Source organism: Cynocephalus volans, chromosome 10 (genome assembly GCF_027409185.1).
Source record: "Cynocephalus volans isolate mCynVol1 chromosome 10, mCynVol1.pri, whole genome shotgun sequence".
NCBI lineage: Eukaryota > Metazoa > Chordata > Mammalia > Dermoptera > Cynocephalidae > Cynocephalus > Cynocephalus volans.
Window position 1 is genome coordinate 104204218 of NC_084469.1, and position 21092 is coordinate 104225309.

The following is a 21092-nucleotide window of genomic DNA, read 5'->3' on the forward strand; positions in this document are numbered from 1 at the left end:
GGGACCGCGCCGCACAAAGGCGGGGCCGGCGCCACAACGCTCGGCCGCGCTCTGTTTGCTGTGTCGTCTGCGCTTGAGGGGTGCAGGTGGCTCTGGTGCAGTTTCTTTTCCCTGTGCCCTGCAGTGCCCGTGGAGCCCATGAGGAGGACACTGGGACACCCGGAGGCCAGGAAATGGTGAGTGTCGGGCGGGCGTCCCGAGACGGGGAGCGGGGCCGGTTGGAACCGGCCGGAGCCGGCCGTGGCCGCGGGACCCGGGCCTCCCCGCGCTCAGCCCCGGAGTCTGCGGCCCCGAGTCCGCCGCCGGCGCAGCGCGGCCCTCGGTCCCCTCCGGCCGCAGGGTGGGGCGGGGCGGCGGCCGGGATCCCGGGCGTCCTGTCCCGTCCCTGCGGCGGCGACCTCGGCCCGGCCCGGAGCCCTCTCTGGGCAGCCCCGCGTGTCCCCAGAGTGTGCGGTGACGGCGGGGTCCTCAGGGGACACCCGACTCGGGCCGTGGGGCTCGTGCGGGCGAGGAGCTGTGGTCCGTGGGGCCCCTGCCTCGTCTTTGTCCCAAGGAGGACCGTATCTCCCTGAGTTTTCCACTGTATGAGAAGCTGGGTCTCAAATCCACGACCCTGTCCCCCCGGCGTGGCTCTTCCTAGGACTGGCAGTAAATCCCTAAATTTCAGTTCCTTCCTCGAATGCCGACTTTCCCCTTTAATATCACAGCATCATATCAACTTTATTTTCCATGGTGAATTTTCAAACAGATACAGTATTTTAATTGTCATTTTTCCGGGGAGCCGTGGATGGTTTTCGGTACAAGGTTTACTCTTTGTTTGTGGACGTTTTATATGAGAGGAAAGCAGAAAATACCCACCTGGACCTACTATGTATAAATCCTTTTGCCTTTCTTCCCAGTATGTTTCCTATGCACAGACTTACTATGGGAACCCCTTGCGTTAAGGTTCCCCTTTGGAATCTTTCCTGGGTGATCTGTCCTTTCAGGATAGTTCAGTAATGTGGTTTGTGGGGTCCCCAGTGTCTCCTTTCTTCTCAGGAGTCACCCGTTTTCCTCGAGTTTTCCAATCCACGACCCTCTCTCCCCCAACCTAGCTCTTCCTGGGGTTGGCAATAAATGCCTATATTTTCAAATTTCTCCCTGTATTCCAAACCTTACTTCCTCTCTCCAATGCACAGTGTTATTATTATTTGTCCTGTTAAATAAAATACATAGGAGGCCACAGGTTTGGGCTGAACCCCATCACTAGTCCTAACAGGCCAAACAAGACGGAGTCGCTTCATTTTTCCCAGGAAGGATTATTTGATTTTGCAAGAAATCAGGAGAGAGGAAGATAATGGCCAGGTCCCCAAACAGGCCAGTTTTAGACGGCATGATAAGGAAGCCCCTTTGCTTTAACCTTTACAAGGAAAGTAACTTTGAAAGGAAACTTGTTCTTTTTGTTCTGTTTCTACTTTCTTCGGCCCTTTTGGGCCTATAAAGTGAACCTCTTTGCTCAACTCATCAGAACACTCATTCCACAGAATGAGGTGTTGCCTGATTCTAGAATCGCAAGTCAGAGTCAATTAGATCTTTAAAATTGTTGTAATTTCGTCTTTTGACAGTCCTCTATGTTGCATTTCAAGCAGCTGCACTATTTTAATTAACATATTTTCCATAGAGCAATGGATGGCTTTTTTCAAAAGATTTATTTTTTGTTTGAAAATATTTCACGTGAGAGGAAAGCAGAGAATAATCACTTGGAAGTACATTCTAGAAAGTGTTTGCACCTCTCACTGTTTTCTTGGCAGTTCTCGTACGGAAACTTTTGGCTTGAGATTCTTTGCACATTTTCCTGGGTGATCTGCTCTTTCAACGGTTCCAGGTTAGGGCTGCCTCTTCTTGGATTTGTCACATTGAAAACATTTATTCACCTTATTTGAGTCTCATTTTTTCAGTAAATGTAAAATGTATATAATTGATAAAGCTTGAAAGACAATATAAAATATTTCCAAAGATGCAAGAAAGACATGAATATCAGGGGAAAAATATTCCAGTATTACATTGCATTTATCAAAAGTTTCTGTCTTCCTTTTTTCTTCCCATGACCATGTGCAGTAAATTTCAGAGGTATCTTTTATTTTGGTGATTTCAAATGGAATTCCAGGCCTTAGACTTACAGCATCTAGAAGTGCTCAAATATGATTTATTGTTTGCTAAACTATTTCTTGCTATGGAAATAAGAATTAACTAACAACTTCATTTTCTGCTTTCTTGTTGAACCAGTAAATATTCCTTACAGTTTTCTTCCCTTCTTTAAACATAAACATGGATTGAGTGATTTTTCTGGATTCTTTATTGTTTTGTTTTATTTTATATTTTTTGGCAGCTGGCCAGTAAGGGGATCCAAACCCTTAACGTTGGTGTTATAATAAGTGTTTCTTTATAAAAACAAGCAAATGCATTTTTTTCTTAACTCATGTTTGTTCTTGTAATGAGTAGTTGGGCTCCACACTATTTGATGTTTGGCTACTGACAGCTTCGGTGTCAACTCTCTGTGTTTGTGTGCTACACATCTGGACAAGCTGGGAAACCTCGGAATCCCTGTTTGGACTGTGCTGAAGATTGAAACCTCTGAAGCCCCTGCCCTTGAGGGGAAACTCTCCTTTTGCCCCACCCCCTACCACAGTAAAATCTCAGGCTAAGCTCCTTTCTTTGCTTTCAAGCCATTTCAGACGTGCTTGAGATGCCTGTCCTGCTCTTCCCAGAGACCTCAATCATTTTAGTAATAACCTTTTCATACCCTCTTGGCGTGATATGTTCCATAACCACACTGTCATCATCATCAACATCGGAACCCCACCTCTGCAGGTGACCACGGTAATTGGCACAGTGTACAGGATGTCTGGACACTTGTAACTACCTTATGGGTCTGTCTTCTTTTCCTTGAATTGCTGACCTGCTCTGCTGCCTTATGGCCAGCAAGCACTTTATGCTGCTGCTTGCTGGGGAGCTCCTGCTTTGAGCTGTTCTGCTCTAGGTTGCATGTTGAGCCCTACCAAGCCTCACAGTCAGCCGACCCATGTTGGCAATTTGGATGGTTCTTTGGTGTTTGGAAGACAGAAGTATGGGATTGAAGCCCTCCTTAAAGTAGTCCTGAGTGGATGTCTTAGGTGGGACCTATCTGTGTGTTAAGATTGAAGCTGTGACTGATGGTGGGGTGGCTCCATATGCAGAATGGGGTGAGGTGACAGGGGTGGGGATCTATTCCCTCTGTATGAGGTGAGCTCCTGAAAGAGGAATTATTTAGAAAGAGAAAGATAAACAGGAGAGGGGGAAAGGCAGCCACTAGATGGCAGACTGAGTCCATACTCCTGATAGCAGAGCGCTCACTAGGGCCTTTAAGTGCTGCTGCTGCTGCATGTGCCTTTATCATTACAAAGATTCTGACCTTCATGGTTGGGGTCACAAGACCCACAGCATCCTTGTGACATAGCAAAGGGGTTAGTTCAAATCTGACTTAAACCAGGGGTTCTTTCACACTATAAAGAAACCATTGCTGTGGGAAGGTCTCTAATCCTGATATGAGGCTCTCTGGTAAGAAAACATTTTTAAGTGCCAGGGTAAAGAGGCCACGCCTTCCCCTTAAGTATATCCAAGCCAGGGAACAACCAGGGAAGAGAGTGGAGTGGGTTGGGGGTGGGAGGACAAAAGAAAAAAATACTGAAACAAAGGTCCACAATTTGATCCATGGGAAATCCAAAATATTCTAAAATAATTTATACAACAAAAAAAGGTAGAAGTTCATGGCTTTGGGGCCTTTATAATGAAGATGAGGGTTCTTAATTAATTTATTTTTTTAAAGGATGACCAATAAGGGGATCTTAACCCTTGACTTGGTGTTGTCAGCTCCACGCTCTACTAAGTTAGCTAACCGGCCATCCCTATATAGGGATCCGAACCCATAGCCTTGGTGTTATCAGCACCACAACTCTCCCAAGTGAGCCAGAGGCCGGCCCCTGAAGGTTCTTAATTTTAACATCTTAGGTAATGCGCTAATTGACAAATCTTTATAGGATTAATAAATACTTGGTCTCAAATAACAGTTATACCTGGAGATCACATTAAATTTAAGCAAGGTATCCTCTGATAATATTAGGGAGTTGTTAAATATAAAATAGAGCTCAAATAGGTATGTCTCGCCTTAAGCATCAGAACTACTCTCATGTCTAAATTCCGTACAGTTACAGCATTCATTGTCCTCAAATATCCCATAGTGAGCAGGAACACTCTGAACCAGTGAGTCATGAATGAAATTTAAATCTGGTCTTTGGCACTTACAAATTGGCTTGACAGAATGGGACCCCACAGAACTTACTCCCCAGGTAAATTAGTTAATGTGGCCCAATGTAAATTGAACAGAGCCTTGAAGGACCAAAGAGCATTAGACAAAAACCTGTTTAGTGAAGGGATGATACCCCCAGTGCTTCCTGATTTGGCCTGTTCTTAAACTTGGAAAGAGTGAATGACAACTCACAGTCGATTACCACAACATTGGTGTTGAGGTCATACCCATTATGTCGTTATGGAAGTGACTCCACTCAGTTGGCAGCTGGTAAATGTTCTGCTGTTGCATATTTGGCTAAGTCTGTTCTGCTCAGTGCCTATTTCATCAGCCTTTTAGCTGTAGCTTGCCTTTAACTGTGAAGGAACAAGATACACTTTACCTGCTTACCCTCAGGGAACCTCAGCAGCCTTGCCATTGTACACAGTCTTTCCAGGCAAATTCTTTTTTTTTTTTTTTTTTTTGTCGTTTTTTCGTGACCGGCACTCAGCCAGTGAGTGCACCAGTCATTCTTATATAGGATCCGAACCCGCGGCGGGAGCGTTGCCGCGCTCCCAGCGCAGCACTCTACCAAGTGCGCCACAGGCTCGGCCCTACCAGGCAAATTCTGAACTGCATCCAGTTTTCTTCAGGAGCACAGGTATGACATTACATTAATGACAATCTCCTTGGAAGACATTCATTTGGCATTCTCTCAGGATGTACAAACATTGAAAAAGGAGCTCACATTTGGAAAAAAGGGGGAGTAATGTCAGAGGCCCTGACACCTTGGTTAAATCCCTGAAAATGATTTGGTAAGTGGAGGGCCATTCTCCCTGACATGTGAAGAAATAACTATTGTCCTTGTCAGCACCCACAACATCCTCTGGATTCTTTTGATGTTCTGGAAGCAACTTATTCCTTTGCACATTTTTTCTTAAGCCCATTTATGCTGTTAACTGCAAATTGGCCCACCTTGAATGGGGATCCCTACAATAAAAGGCTCTACCACTGTTTAAATGGCCATATTCCACGCACTCCTGTTGGTGCCCTCAGAGAGTCCTTCATGAGAGGCTTTAGCAACCTTTTCTCATGCCTCCTGGAGTTACCCGTGGTTATCATAAGTTGTCCACAGGTCTCTGATGCAAGAAACTGCACTTAGTCCTACACCATATGCCATAAGAGCTGCGTTACCACCATGTACAAGTCTGTCCTGAAAATAGAGACTCTTACAGGTTCTGACCACATGACCTCTCCAGCTGCCCATTATTCCTGGAGTTCCTGGAAACAGTACCCCATAAACTCCGCTCAACTACCAACAGCTCCTTGTGACATGATGGAGCCATACCTTGGCCCTCCTGCCTGTGGAGGATACCAACATTAATAAAGAAAATGTATTTTACAGGGCCTAACTTTTTAGATTTGCGCATAGAAATGCTAAGTTTGGGAAAAACAGAAAACTTTCCCAGGACTAAAGTCTCTGTTGTAGATGAAAAAAATTGTAACACAGCAAAAGAGTCCTTGCTTGTAACCCAGCAGTTGTCCTTGCTGCAGCTGAACCTAATGATGGGAAAGTATGTGAGCTAAAAGCTTCAAGGCTGCTGGTTGGGGGATGTTCCACATCTGGTCTTCATTTGTTTCTTTAAGTTTCTTGGGGAACTAAGTGTTGCCATGATGACTATCTCATTGTTCCTTTTGTAACCACCTATGTTCCTTTTCTTTAACTTTCTTGCCTGGACAATAAAAACTAGGAGAAAACCTAATTTGGGGTTATTTCCTAGGAATTCTTCTCTCTTGAAAGAATTGCTCCTGGAATTAACCCCTTCTGGGCATCTCACCACCCTGGAGAAATGGGCTTTGAGTAATCTTTTGCGTCTCCATCACCCTGGGAGAGGTGACACCTGCCTATCCAGCCCACAGGAGAGGGTGGCCTCCCCTGTCCTCAGTGCCTTCCAGATGCCATGGTGCTGGACGAGTTACCCCTCTCCAGACTCCTTGGTTCTTTGGAGAGCTCCTTGGAAATAACAGTAAATAGCAGTAGGGAGTTTGGAGACTTTATAGAGGACATTGTCACATTTGTACATGATGGAATGCTGGAGAGTTGCTGCTTTTCATCTCTTAATTCAGATGTCCCTGCTAAAGGACCAGGTCCAAGGATCCACATGGCTGACCAAACCTCAGACAGTAGCTGTGGCCAACAGTTAGCCTTATCTGCACTTGTTGCTGACCGTTGGGTAGTTGTCTAAGAGTTTTCCATTTGTGGTAAAAGAGTTCTGAGAACCTCTTGCTTCACAGGTACCCAAATAGAAATCAAGGTAACATATGTCTCTACATATACTAAGTTGACACTACAGGCCACCCTGGGATACTCCTTATCCAGATTGGAATTCCAGACACCACTTATAGTAACCAAACACTCATTTCACTTGTCAGAATGTCAGTGCTGGCTCTGGAACAGTATGGTATGAAACTTTCAGCTGCTTTACTGGTCTTTGATTCATGGAGCATCATAATGGCTTAGTAAAATAAATTAATATTAACTGGATGAATGATTGCATTCCAGTGAGTCATGAGGGGTGCATTGTAATGAGTCTGTCATCTTTTTTTTTTCAAATAGACTTTTTTTTTTTTTTTTGCATCTGGCTGGTGTAGGGATTTGAACCCTCATCCTTGGTGTTACAACACTGTGCTCTTACCAATTGAGCTAACAGACCAGCCCCTACTTTTTTTTTTTTAAACAGAGAAGTTGATCGGAAAGTACAAAGAGTTCCCACCATGACCCTTGTGCCCCCACACAATTTGCCCTCTTTTTAATCTGCCATTACTGTGGTACATTTGTTACAATGGATATGCTAACATTGATGTATTAAAGTCCACATTCTATATTAGGGTTGACTGTGTTATACAATCTGTGGGTTTTGGCAAATGTATGATGACATGTGTTCATCATTTTTGTGTCACGTAGAGTAGTTTCACTGCCCTAAAATCCTCTGTACTCTACCTATTCATTCATCCCAACCCCAAAATCTTGACAAGCAAAGATCTTTTTACCGTCTCATTGTTTTGTCTTTTCCAGAATGTCATATACTTGGAATGAAAGTACATACATGCACATACATGTAGTCTTTTTAAGTTTTCTTCCTTCTGTTAGCAATATACTTACAAGGTTCCTTCATGTCTTTTCATGGCTGTATACCTGGTTTCTTTTTATCATTGAACAGTATTTTATTGTATGGCTATTCCACAAATTGTTTTTTCATTTGCCTATTGAAGGATATCTTGATTAACTCTTAAGTTTTGGCAGTTATGAATACTGCCTGTAAACATTCATGGGCAGGCATTTGTGTAGATATAAGTTTTAATCTCATTTGGGTAAATACCAAGGAGCAAGATTACTAGATTATGTGGCAGGAGTGTGTTTAGTTTTGTAAGACATTGCCTATCTTCCAAAGTCGGCATACTATTTTTAATTTTTAACAGCAGTGAATGAGGATTCCTCTTGCTCCACATCTTCACTATCATCTGGTGTTTTCCATATTTGAATTCTAACAACTGTGTAGTGATGTTTCACTGTTTTATTTGTAATTCTCTAATGCCATATGATGTTGAACGTCTTTTCATATATCTGCCATCTGTATATCTTCTTTGATGAAGTATGTGTTCAGATCTTTTGCCCATTTTAATTGGGTCATTTTTCTTATTTCTGAGCTTTAAGAATTCTTTGGCTATTTTAGATACCAGTCCATTATTGGATAAGCATTTTGTAAAGAATTTCTCCCAGTCTGTGGTTTGTCTCTTCATTATTTTAACACTGTCTTTTGTAAAGCAGGAGTTTTTAATTTAAATAAAGTCAAACTTACCACTTTTTTCTTTCATGGATCTTGCTTTTGGTGTTGTATCTAAAGGTTTATCATGAAAGGTCACCTAGATTTTCTCCTGTATAATCTTCTGCAAGTTTGATAGGTCTGCATCTTACATTTAGATCTATGGTTCATTTTGAGTGGGTTTTGGTGAAGGGTTTAAGGTCTGTGTCCAGGTTAGTTTTCTTCTGTTTGATTCTCTTTTTTTGATGTGGATGTTGAGTTTTCCAGCACAGCTGTATCTGACTGCCTTTAGTGGCCTGCAGTACTTTGGGACAATATGGCCAGCTGGATTCTGTTATAAGTTGGATTTCCACAGGCCTTCTGGACTCCCATGTATAATGATGGGAATACAAGAAAAGATGTAGTTTTTCAATGTGTTTTTATTTATTACAACCTTATTCTGGTCTGACCCTGTGGCTCATGGAGTACTGAATGATTTAGATAATAAGAAATGAAATGGAAGATTTTCCTGCAAAGAATTGGTCTTAAAATTTTTTTCATTTACATAGCATTTCTCTCATTTCTTCAAGTTGAACTACCCGTTAGAGACCAATAAGACTTGTAGTGACCATAGTAAAAACGTAGAGGTAAGTTCATGTGTTCAAGATGCTATTAAACTTATAAGGAAGTTTGTATGGACAGAAAATAAGAATTCTCATGACCAAGTCATAGAATAAATTTTTTTTTTTGATGGCTGGCTGGTATGGTGATCTGAACCCTTGACCTTGGTATTATAACATCATGCTCTAACCAACTGAGCTAACTGGTCAGCCCCAGAATAAATATTTGAAGGCCATAGACTCGTATGTAACCTTCTTATGAAATGAGGGTAGATCCCTGATCCTGTCAGGATTACTCATCGTTCTGCATACATATTTGGGATATTTTAGGACTCACTGAACTTTGAGGATGTGGCTTTGAACTTCACCCTGGAGGAGTGGGCTATGCTGGACCCTTCACAGAAAAAACTCTACAGAGATGTGATGCTGGAAATCTTCAGGAACCTGGCATCTATAGGTGAGGATGGCAACATTCCTTCACTCAGTCAGTCAGAGAACAATTGTTTCTTTCTCATCCAAGAATGAGAGTGTTGTTTCAAGAGTTGAAATGTGGAAGGGCTATATGTTAATTAATAAACCAGGCCTGGTCACACTTCATTGTAGACTTTGTTAAAAGGTAAAATGAGACACAATAAACTTTTAAAGAATTTATTTGAGCAAGCAGCAACTCATAAATCAGGAAGCACCAAACTGAAGGTGGTTTGGGGCTCTGCTGAGGAAACACAAGAGGAAGACTTTCACAGGGTAAACACAGAAGCAAAGCAAAGAAAATATTTGACTGGTTATGGTTATATAGTTACTTTATTTGCTATAACCTATTGGAAAGTCCTTAGTAATATAAGTATCAGTTCACGTCTTCTGGTTGGGTAGCCTTAAGTTTTATTTTTCTTTAATGTAGGCATTTGTTTGTTTTGGCGGCTGGCTGGTATGGGGATCTGAACCCTTGACCTTGGTGTTGTAAAGCTGTGCTGTAACCAACTGAGCTAACTAGCCAGCTCCTTAATGTAGGCATTTATAAGAAATAGCTTAAGTTGGGCCGGCCTGTGGCTCACTCGGGAGAGTGTGGTGCTGATAACACCAAGGCCACGGGTTCGGATCCCACATAGGGATGGCCGGTTGCTCATTGGGTGAGCGTGGTACTGACAACACCAAGTCAAGGGTTAAGATCCCCTTACCGGTCATCTTTTTAATAAAAAAAAAAAAGAAATAGCTTAAGCATGGCTTATGCTTGCAGATCAAGCTTGCCTCACTTGTGAGGCATAGCTGGCTCTGTCTTTTTGGGGATTTTCTAGGCCTGGTCTCTATTTTAATTTAACAACTTAAAGTCTAATAATTTTTCTGTAATTTCATAATGGTTATTCTTGGTCTATATTTCAGGGAGAAAATGGGAAGATCAGAACATTAAAGATTGGTACAAAATCCAGGGGGGAAATCTAAGGTGAGTTGTACTCACAAGAGAAAGCAGTATCCCAAGAGGGAATCCAAGTATGACATGAAATTTTTAAAGGAGGCAAATAAAACAAACTCAGCCTTGAACTGAATTAGTCTTATAAAATTTTCACTGAAAATATTTTCTTTCAGAAAAATGTATTTCATTTTTATTCAATATTTTAAAAATGCAGATTTTGTGGCAATTTATAAATAAATTTTTATTATAAGAATAAATCGATGCTTTGAACCAAGAAAACAATATAATTCATTTCTAAATACAAAGCAGTACCCTTTGTTTACAGGTGGTTCACATTAGTATAAATGATTTTGCTTTAAAAAAGATGATTGTTAGGGCTGGCCCGTGGCTCACTCAGGAGAGTGCGGTGCTGATAACACTAAGGCCATGGGTTTGGATCCCATATAGAGATGGCTGGTTAGCTCACTTGGGTGAGCGTGGTGCTGACAACACCAAGTCAAGGGTTAAGATCCCCTTACCAGTCATCTTTAAAAAAAAAAAAAAAATGATTGTTACAATCAGGTATATAATCACTTATGTCTAGGTTCTGTCTGTTAAAAATATGTTCTTTTAGAGAATCCAATTTAATCATCTTATATTTTTCTTCAGTGAATTTCTCCAAACGATGGTAGATGTACTCTTGGATGGACAGAACATAGGAAACTATATTTGACCACACCCATATCATTACTGATATCTACAATGTAGGCTCAGCTCTAATTTGTGAAGTAGCCCCAATTTAGAAAGTAACAATGGGGTAATAACTAATGAAAATACTAATCATCATCAAAAATTAAGAACTTTAGGTATCTTCGTTTTGGGTTTCTGTGCTTTAGGTTCATCCAAAATTCCTTCATAGTCTGCACACATTCTCTTTACCCAGCAACCAACTGTGATCAATCTGAATTCTGTCTTTCAGGGCAATTGTTCTTAAAATGTTACACAGAACCACAAAGCTTGCAAATGCATAGAGTCCTTTGGGATTATCAGGACAAGATCTGGATAGGTGCCCCATTTCCCCACAAACAAAACATATTGCAAAAGGAAATTAACCAAAAGCTGGGTCTATTTTAGCTTGCACTTAGTTGTTTTATGCTCTATGGACCCACACCGATCACATATTCCTATGTCCATATCTTGATTTTCAAGGGCAGCTGGTGTATAAGTCCTTTTTTGTGTTGCTATAACAGAATACCCTATAAAGAAAAGAGGTTTGTTTGGCTCACAATTCTGGCACAGATGCATTGGGTACAGGCCTCAGGCTGCTTCTATGCATAGCAGAAAGTGGCAGGGCATTCCGGTAGATACAATATCATATGGTAAGAGGAAGCAAGAAAGAGAGGGCAAGGAGGCACCAGGCTCCTTGTAACCACCAGCTCTTATGGGAACTAATACTAATAGAGCAAGAACTCACTCACTGCCCTCCACCCGCCGGAGAGGGTATTAATCTATTCATGAAGAATCTGCACCAGTGACCCAAACAGTTCCCAATACAGCCAAGTTGGGGGATCATGAGCTTTGGGGACACAATATATCCATACTATCAGCTGGACAATCTGCAATTCCATGGCCAGATTTTCTACAGTGGAAACATACCATGACATTTTTCTTTGTTGCTTGTCCTTTTAGTCATCTTCCTGTTTTGTCTGCTGTCTTTCATTAAAGCAACTGCAATTTCTTCCCTTTCTTCCTGACTGTTGGTATAATCTTCCCATTGTGAACCATCTATAAGTTCTGTCTTAGGCATTCCATGAATCCATTCATATCTTCATTGAAGGTCTCTTTTTTCTTTTTTATTATGTCTTGCTTAGGTGCATCATTTTTAAGGGACAGTCTGTTGGCTTCAAACTGTTTATGCTTTGATAGGTTTTGGCTTGTTCCCTCATAGCACCCCTTCATTATATCCTCCCATGATATTACAGGCGAGAGTCTCTTGTTATTTGTGGTAGTAACTTGTGCCCACCTGCTCATGATTTCATCACAGGGACCTTATCAATCACGTGTGAATCCTCCAGAGCAGCAGTTAGTGAGCCAGAGAAGCCCAATCCCCCTAGTGAAAATATTTACTTAAATGTGGCATAGATGTTCAGCATTTACAAAATAGTTCACTTGGAAACAGAATTTTAAAAACTGCATGTATGACTATAATTGTTTTGATAATAGCTACAGTCAAGCCCTGTTGTAGAGCATTCAGTCTATTCACTTTCAAATATTCAGGCAGGGCAGAGAACCTACATATTCCCTGAAAATGGTAAAATATAATTCTACATATTAGTAAATACGAAATCATTAATAAACTATTAATAATATACTTGTCATTTTTTACAGCACTCATATGGAGAAAGACTGTGGAAGTAAAGAAAGTAGTGAATGTGGAGAAATCTTTAGACAGATTCCAAGTAATAATCTGAACAAGAAAACTGGAGTAAAACCATCTGAATGTACTGTGTGTGGAGTAGTCTTCATGCATCATTCAGCTTTTATGAGGCACATCAGATCTAACACTAGATACAAACCATATGAGTATCAGAAATATGCAGAGAAGCCATATAAATGTAAGGAACATGGGAAAGCCTTTAGTTATTTCCAATCCTTTCAAAGACATGAAAGGACTCACCCAAGCAAGAAACACTATGAATGTAAACAATGTGGGAAAACCTTCATATATCACAAATCACTTGAAATGCATGAAAAAACTCATACTGGATTGAGACCCTATGAAAGTAAGCAATGTGGTAAAGTTCTCAGTTGTCTCTTTTCCTTTCAAGTTCATGAAAGGATTCAAACTGGAGAGAAACCCAATGAATGTGGAAAATGTAGTAAAGCTTTCAGTCAGCCCAGTTCCCTTCAAATACATGAAAGAATTCACACTGGAGAGAAACCCTATGCATGTAAGGAATGTGGGGAAGACTTCAGTTTTCATTCAACATTTCAAGCACACCTGAGAATGCATAGTGGAGAGAAACCCTATAAATTTAAAGAACGTGGTAAAGCCTTTAGTCATCCCACTTCCTCTCAAAGGCATGAGAAGACCCACACTCAAGAAAAACACTATGAATGTAAACAATGTGGGAAAACCTTCATATATTACAAATCATTTCAAACACATGAAAGGTCTCACTCTGAAGTGAGATCCTATGAGTGTAAGCAATGTGGTAAAGTTTACAGATCTCTCTTTTCTCTTCAAATTCATGACAGGACTCACTCTGGAGAAAAGGCCTATGAATGTAAAAAATGTGCTAAAACCTTCAGTTGGCCCAGTTCCCTTAGAATACATGAAAGAACTCACACTGGAGAGAAACCTTACACATGTAAGGAATGTGAGAAAGCTTTCATTACTTCCCAGTGCTTTCAAAGACACATGATGACGCACAGTGGAGATACGCCTTACAAATGTAAGGAATGTGGCAAAGCCTTCACATGTTCTGCTTCATTTCAAGTTCATGAAAGAACTCATACTGGAGAGAAACCCTATGAATGTAAGCAATGTGGGAAAGCCTTCAGTGTTCACTCAGCATTTCGAATACACCTGAGAATTCATACTGGAGAGAAACCCTACAAATGTAAAGAATGTGGGAAAGCCTTCAGTTGTCCCAGTTCCTTTCGAAGGCATAAAAGGACTCACACTGGAGAGAAACCCCATGAATGTGAGAAATGTGGGAAAACCTTCCATTATCCTCTAGATTTGCAGACCCATGAAAGAACTCACACTGTAGAGAAACCCTATGAATGTAAACAATGTGGTAAAGTTTTCAGTTATTCCAGTTCCTTTAGAAATCATGAAAAAACTCATATTAGAGAAAAACCCTATAAATGTAAGCTATGTGGGAAAGCCTTCATTTATCCCAGTTACTTTAGAAGACATGAAAGAACTCACAATGGAGAGAAATTTTATGAATGTAAGTAATGTGGGAAAGCCTTCAGGTTATTTACATCCTTACAAAAAAACATGAGAATGTATACTGGATAGAAACCATAAGTGCAAAAAATACAAGTTTTTGATTTTAACAAATAATTTCAAAGTCATGTAATAATTCCCTCTGGAGAGTTCTATAAATGTAGGTAATATGGAATGCCTGGTGCAAATTCATGTATAGTGCTCCAGAACATTTACACATGAAACTAGTGTTATAAAAGTTACAAACATGTCTTTATCAGTGGCTCATTCTTAAAGTTCTACCTCTGGACTACGGATTCCTACTATATACTTTCACAAAGAAACATTGAGGTGAGATCATTCTGTACATACTGTTTAAGAAAAACATTTTAAGGTTTGTTATATCCATGGGTAAACTGAAGTGTATTTCTTATGTGTAAGTAGTTTAGCTTTTATATAGTTTTAAAATTGTTCTGTAAGTGGCCATTGAAAAGTGACATGTTGGTAATTAAATATTTCTAATGGCCTCATGGAAGGTACTGGATATCCCTTATGCATTGTATATATTCCACCTTTCTTAAGAGAAAACCTTTTTTTTTGGTACAAAAGAACTTATTCTGTTTTCTAAATGTTTGCTAAATGTTTGGCATAAAGTTGTAATTATGCAAAATTTGTCAAAGAGTGTAGATTCATGTTAACTATTACTTTTTATAAATTGCCCTTCCTTGCTTGCCATTCCTTTTGGGTGCGATTGAGTAATAGACTTTGATTAAGAAAAGAGACCTATGATAGGACATTTCATTTAGTTGTTTGTATTCTCTTGTAGCTCATTGAGCATTTTTAAGATGATGATTTTGAATTCCTTGTCAGGCATTTCATAACTCCCCATTTCTTTAGGGTCAGTTACTGGTGCTTTGTTCTTTGGTGGTGTCATGTTTCCCTGATTGTTCATGATCTTGGTGGCCATGTGTTGGTGTTTGTACATTTGAAGAAGTAGGGACTTTAGACTTTCCAGACTAGCTTTAGCAGGGAAAGCCTTTCTTTAGTCCACTCATCTGAAGATTCTGGACAGGTCATTTTGTGTGGTCCAGAGGCAAGCTTGCTGATGAGTCCTTGAGCAGGCTGGCATGGTGCCTGGGTCAGCAGGTGGAATACCTTGGCACCTGGATCTCTGGGATTGGGCCTAAGGACTGGGTCTGCTGGGGTGAGTCTGGATCGTCAGTTCATGTAGCTTTGCATGATTGATCTCCTGTGGTTGATTTGTTGACTGGCTTCATAGGGGCCACCCTGTTGCCTGGATCCACAGGGGCAGCCTTCCATGGGGACAGCTTGAGTCCTGGTTACATGGAGGCTAGCCAGGCACTGGATGGGACTGTTGCTTAGGCCTCTGGGAACAAGCCTGGAGCCAGAGTCTACAGGGACTGGCTTAGTTTTGGAGCATGCCTGGAGTCTGGATCACAGTGGTGAGTCTGGGTCTACAAGAGCTGACCTGGAGTTTAGATTCATAGGGGTTGGCTTGGTGCTGGAATCTACTGAGGTGGACCTAGACACTAAGTCTGGTGGAGTCTAGGGGCACAGGGATTGGCCTAAAGCCTGGGACTGTGAGGCGAGTCTGGAGTCTGGCTGCAGTGGCTGGCCTAGCCTTTGGGTGGACCTAGAAGCTTGGTCTGAGGCAAAGTTTGGTTCTCCACTCTCCTTCCCCCTCATAGAGGGTCTTCATGGGGGAGGGGTGATGCAGGTAATGTGAAACTGTCTTTTCTGCCCTCTTCACTGCACATTTTCTTATTTTGGTGCTACACTGAAGTGCTGTAATTTCTCACCTTTTTTTCTGAATCTCTTGTGAAGGCATTTTTGTATGTGGATGGCTGTTCAAATTAGTGTTTCTGCCAGGGAATGAGTGTTGGAGTATCCTACCGCACCATCTTGGTGATGTCACTCCCTGTAATTGTTAATTTTTGTGTTTAAAATTACCAGAAAGATTTTAAATTGCCTTTGGCAATTTTTTAAAAATAATAATTGTTTGGCATTATTATTTTGCTGCTATACAGACTATGTACACACACTGTGTACCCCATTAAACCAGGGAGGTTTTTCCAGGTTTAGGAAGAATTATGGTGATCTACACACTGCCAGCCCATCGTGGGTTTTTCTTATGAGTAAAGTGATAGCTATACAAGTGCATTGGGAGTTCCTGGTTGAAACACTAAAAACAGTTATAGATGTTTAGAGGGCAATTTATCTGAGGAATAACTAAGGTGAGATGCAGACAGAGTATCATTTTTCATAGTATTCTAGTTTACTGAAGAAGGGGTGTATATCTGACATCCTCAAACTGGGAAATGTTTAATTCCTTTTTATAAGAGGAGTAACTGGAAGCATTTTGTTTCAATGATCCACATAGCCCCAAAGACTGTTTTGCTGTTCATAGATATTAAAAACTTTAGACAAAATAAATTTAACAGAATTTGATTATTAAAGGATTTATGAATTGGACAGTACGCAGAACCTGAAAAGGTTCGGAGCTCTCTGCCGTAGCAGAATGAGCAGTGGGCTTTTATAGGCTGAACTTAGAAGCAAAGTAACTAGTTGATTGGTTACAGTTAGGCATTTATTTGCCTTATTTTGGTGTGACCCATTGGGAAGTCCCTAGTTACATATCTAATGGCTAGTTTGCTGTTTGTGATTGGGTGAAGTTAGGTTTAGTCTCCCATCTCCCCCCAGTTATCAGTTACAAGGCATGCCTCTTTATTAACGTTTGGTTTGCTTGTGTCAAGGTTCCTAGTACAGAAACAACCCTGGGCTAATGGCCTGCGTATTTTGCTTCAACACATATTATTTCCATATTCTTAGAGTTTCGGGACATGTTTTGGAAGGAGGGGTGGGTGGGAAGAATTAATAGCTTTGTGTTTTATTAAATAGCGAAGGACATCCATTATTTGTCCATTATTTTCCTGGCTAACTTATGTTTTCTTAGCACTGTAAGGAGGATGTAATTTCATAATTATTAGTATCTCTTTTGGTTCTCCTTCCTATTCCTCCCCTAGCCCCCCAATTATTCCTCCCATCTTACAAATGAATGTTAAGCACAGGGAGCATAGCGTCTTACCCAAACACACACACCCCTGGAACCTTTAGTTCAGAAAACCTTCTGTGTACCGTCATATTTCCTAGGCACTGTGAAAAATGTAAAGTCAGAACACTGTAAGGATTGTATAATTATGCATTTTTACAAATGTGACATTGAATTTTACAAACAGGACACACAAGGCAACATGGTGTTCCATTTATGACATTTTAGTAAAGGCAAAGGTATAGGGACATAAACTAGATCGGTGGTTTCAGATGGAGAAGTTCAGTAGAAACAGGCACTACAAGGGTGTTCTCTTTTGAGTTGATGATGCCTTGTTGACACCTTGGTGCTGGTGGTATAATTATACATCTATGAGCACTCAGAACTACACTTTTAATATACTACATGTACTTATTAAAAATGGCTTATAGAAGATAAACAACAAAACTATTTTAACGTGCTAGGAGAATGCTGAACTCTCCTGAACCTTGATTTCTACATGTTCTTCTCACCATCTTGGGATCCTTGTTAGGAAGAATCGAAGGACTGGGGAAGGTCTTCTGTCCCAACAGGCTTTTCTTGGGACCTAGTCTAAAGCAGGAAACACCCTGTAGAGCTTTATCTGCCCTCACCTTGCACAAGTGGAGAGAAGTGGGAGGGCTTCTAGAATCTCTTTTTAAGAGTTTACACCAAGTTTCTCAGGTCAAATTTTTGGGATTGCTGTGTTCTGAACGATAAAGGCATATCTCACAGATTTCCCCAAGTGGGATCTTTCCAGCAACTGCCTAATCCTTGGGTATCAGCATTATCTCTTCCCAGGGCTCATCTTGAGGCCATTTCCAGCTGTAAGCTTCTCATCTCAAGTCTAACCTATTCTTGCTTGCTGACAAACATTTCTAGAATTCTATACCTGGCCCACTCTGGAGATTTTCTCTGTGGTAATCCCAGGTGGCTCTGAGAAGAGGTAGGAAGAAGTAGTGACAGAACCCATGTCATGGGCCACTAGCCCCTTGGCCACAACAGTCACAGCTGTTGCCATAATCAGCTTTGTAGGGACAAGCACAGTCACCTAATAGTCTCAACTGACAATGTGAAAAAGAGATGCCTTGCTATGCCCTAGCTATAGGAAGCGCTTAGGCATTTCAGTGTCCCCAAATTACCCACCCCTAATTCTCTGGCACCTTCAGCTCAGATTTTCTGCACTGCATGCATGGACCATGCTCCAGGCTTCTCACTTCAGCACCTACCTCATTTGCTCTACTCCAGAGTGGGTTTGGAGCCTTCTCACCAAGGGCAGGACATACAAGTACTTCTTTCATAAACAAGACCCAGCCTGCAGCACCACAGCCCTGTGGGAAGTGGCAATCTCAGCTAGGCTCAGGAGCATTGGTAAACCCTTGTATCATGTGGCTCCCAGTAAGCAACATGCACCCAACTGCAAGTAAACTGCACCAGACCATGCTGAAGGGTGCGGGTGCAGGAGGCAATGGATCCTCCTCTGTCGGAGGCTGCACCCACTGTTTTTTGGAAATCAAAATGTTGTGTTTTTGAAGGGAACAGGCAGAAATGAGGGAAACCAAGTCCCCACCCACACAACAGTTTCGGGTCCTTTCCTGCATCCAACAGCTCTCTACTGCTGAGAGGTCTGTGGTCTGAGATTCTGAGGCCACCACTCGCCTCCAACAGTGGACATGGGCTGGGCCATGATAGAAAGCTTCAGTGCTGATGGGGGCTCCACCCATCATCCTTCTACCCCCCCAGGAGAGACCTTAGTGGAAGGGAATTCTACCCAAGAGGTTGTAGTGGAGGACATGGAGGCTAAGCAAGGTGACAAACTTTTGCTGCCCTCATTATGCTTGCAATGGGACAGCAAATTGGCATAGGGTGAAGTCATGAAGGGTGTGTCTCTGTCGTAGCAGTGTGAGGGGCTGGGATATAACTCCATCGATCTTGGGCCCTGAGTCTTGCCTCTTCATGCTGCCATTTTGTTTTTCTTACAGGGATGGTCTGTTTGTACTGTGCATGCTCAGGAAGTGTGAATTTTTTTTCCATCAGGATGGGCTGAAATACTCTACTTTGAGGATTGTTTGGGGGAACTTCAGGCACCCCTCTGCCATATGGGATGGGGATGAGAACACATTACTCTGAAGATCACATGCATGTGGGCCTATGATGAATTTTGTGTAAAACCCTAGTGTGTGTGTCTGTTGTGAGTCCTGTTGTAGTAGCATTGCAGTAAACAAAACCATGCAAATAGTCCTGTCCCCTTTAACTTGACATTCTAGGAGACAACAAATAAGAGATACAAGCAAAGTACACTGCGCGTCAGATGGTGGTTAGTCCTAAGGAGGAAGGGAAAGCTGGGGAGGAGTGCAGAGGCCAGGGCTGTGTGTCTTTGGGCCGTTATCTCAGAGGGTTTTTGTGTCTGTGTCTGTGTCTGTCCATCTGTATATGCAGTGACAAAGTTTGTAATTTTATTTATCTGTTTGGGGGTCTATCTGTGTATGTTCTTTAAAATTTGGAATGTTTTTATTTTATTTTTCTGCCTAGTTTACCTGGTAGCATCTCCACTTACCATGCTGAATGAGTGTTGAGAACAAACATGTTTATCCTGTGTCTGTTTTTAGAGATAAAGCATCCAGTTTTTCACTATCAAATATGATGTTAGCTGTGGGTTTTTCATAGATGCCTTAGAGCAGGTAAGGAAGTTGTCTTCTATTCCTAGTTTATTGAGTGTTTTCTTCATGAACAGGTGTTGACCTTTGATAAATTCTTTTTCTGCATCTATTGAGATGATCCTAGGGTTTTTCACATTTATTCTTTTAATATGGCATATTGATTTTCAGATATAAAACCAATATTGGTTTCCTGGGTTAAATCACACTTAATTGTGCTGTATAGGTCTTTTTGTATATTGCAGGATTCCGTTTGCTAGTATGCTGTGGCGGCTTTTTGCATCTATATTCAGAGGATATCTGTGTTCTGTAATATAGTATAGTATACAGTATAGCATCATGTAGTACAATATATAGTATGTCTGTGTGTATGTAAATAGTATATACTACGTATTAATTAGTATATATTAACAACTAGTATATATCATGTATAACTAGTATTATGGTATAGAATATAGTATAGTATTATAGTATTATGGTCTTATCAGTCTGTACTGTAATGGGTTTGTTTACTGCTGGCCCACATAATTATTCATACAAGTCAATCACATCCTCCCATGGGCCAAGGGGGACCACACTGTCTTGATACCATAAAGCCTACCCTGCACACCTGAGTTTATTTTCTCTTCTCTCTAGTGCAACCCCTGTATTGGCCTGCATGACTTATGGTCCCCTCCTCGTCCAGGCTGTATGTGTCACTAATAAACTGCATCAATCCCATTTTCCAGTGATGGGTGTCATGTGTTTGAGTTTCACAAGATGCCTAGGTTGCTAATCCCTCACTCACCAATGGGGTAAATGGGAGGCTATTGAAAAGATTCACAAACAGGATGGACCAGCCATAACTGAGGAATCTACTCAGCTTTATCTAACTCATTTTGGCTAACTAACTTGTTCCATGATACAGGGAAGTCCACCTGGGGTGGAACCACCAATTGCTGGTGGGCTTGTGCTTTGGTCTGTACAGGACTGTGGTCTTTATCAGGTGTAACTGTCTCTTTCCACCTTAAAACTCTCATCTTCTAGTCAAGAATTGTTCTTAATTGACTGCTCCAGCATGATGTATCATTGGGTGCAGCATCCAGTGTGCAGGTTGTCTCTGAGGTACCTGTCTTAAAGGCAGTGATAACACAGCCCCTTACCTTATCAGCACTTCAGTCTTGATTACCAAGTGTCAGACTAGAGCTCTTTGGTTACTGCATGTAGCATGGTCATTACCACTGGATGCTATATGGACAGTGTGATTTTACACCCCTGGGACATGGTCATGGATGGCCTTTTGTGATGTTTAAAGAAA

The 21092-nt window shown here is 41.4% G+C and overlaps 1 protein-coding gene and 1 pseudogene across 1 annotated transcript; one reads left to right on the forward strand and one right to left on the reverse strand.

Moving 5' to 3' along the window:
- The first annotated feature begins 52 nt into the window (after positions 1-52).
- LOC134388485 (zinc finger protein 14-like) lies at positions 53-14080 on the forward strand. The gene is made up of 5 exons (XM_063111559.1): positions 53-176; positions 9057-9183; positions 10104-10164; positions 12502-13255; positions 13340-14080. Exons 1-5 carry the CDS (start codon positions 174-176, stop codon positions 14078-14080), a joined length of 1686 nt encoding a protein of 561 aa, XP_062967629.1. The 5' UTR covers positions 53-173.
- LOC134388487 (zinc finger CCHC domain-containing protein 9-like) lies at positions 10960-12144 on the reverse strand (annotated as a pseudogene).
- Positions 14081-21092: the final 7012 nt, after the last annotated feature.

What these genes read in the sequence shown, in the direction of transcription:
- LOC134388485 (XM_063111559.1), top strand. An exon ending in CAGGAACCTGGCATCTATAG is followed by an intron (nt 9,184 to 10,103) that starts GTGAGGATGGCA and finishes TCTATATTTCAG; the next exon opens with GGAGAAAATGGGAAGATCAG. An exon ending in ATCCAGGGGGGAAATCTAAG is followed by an intron (nt 10,165 to 12,501) that starts GTGAGTTGTACT and finishes CATTTTTTACAG; the next exon opens with CACTCATATGGAGAAAGACT.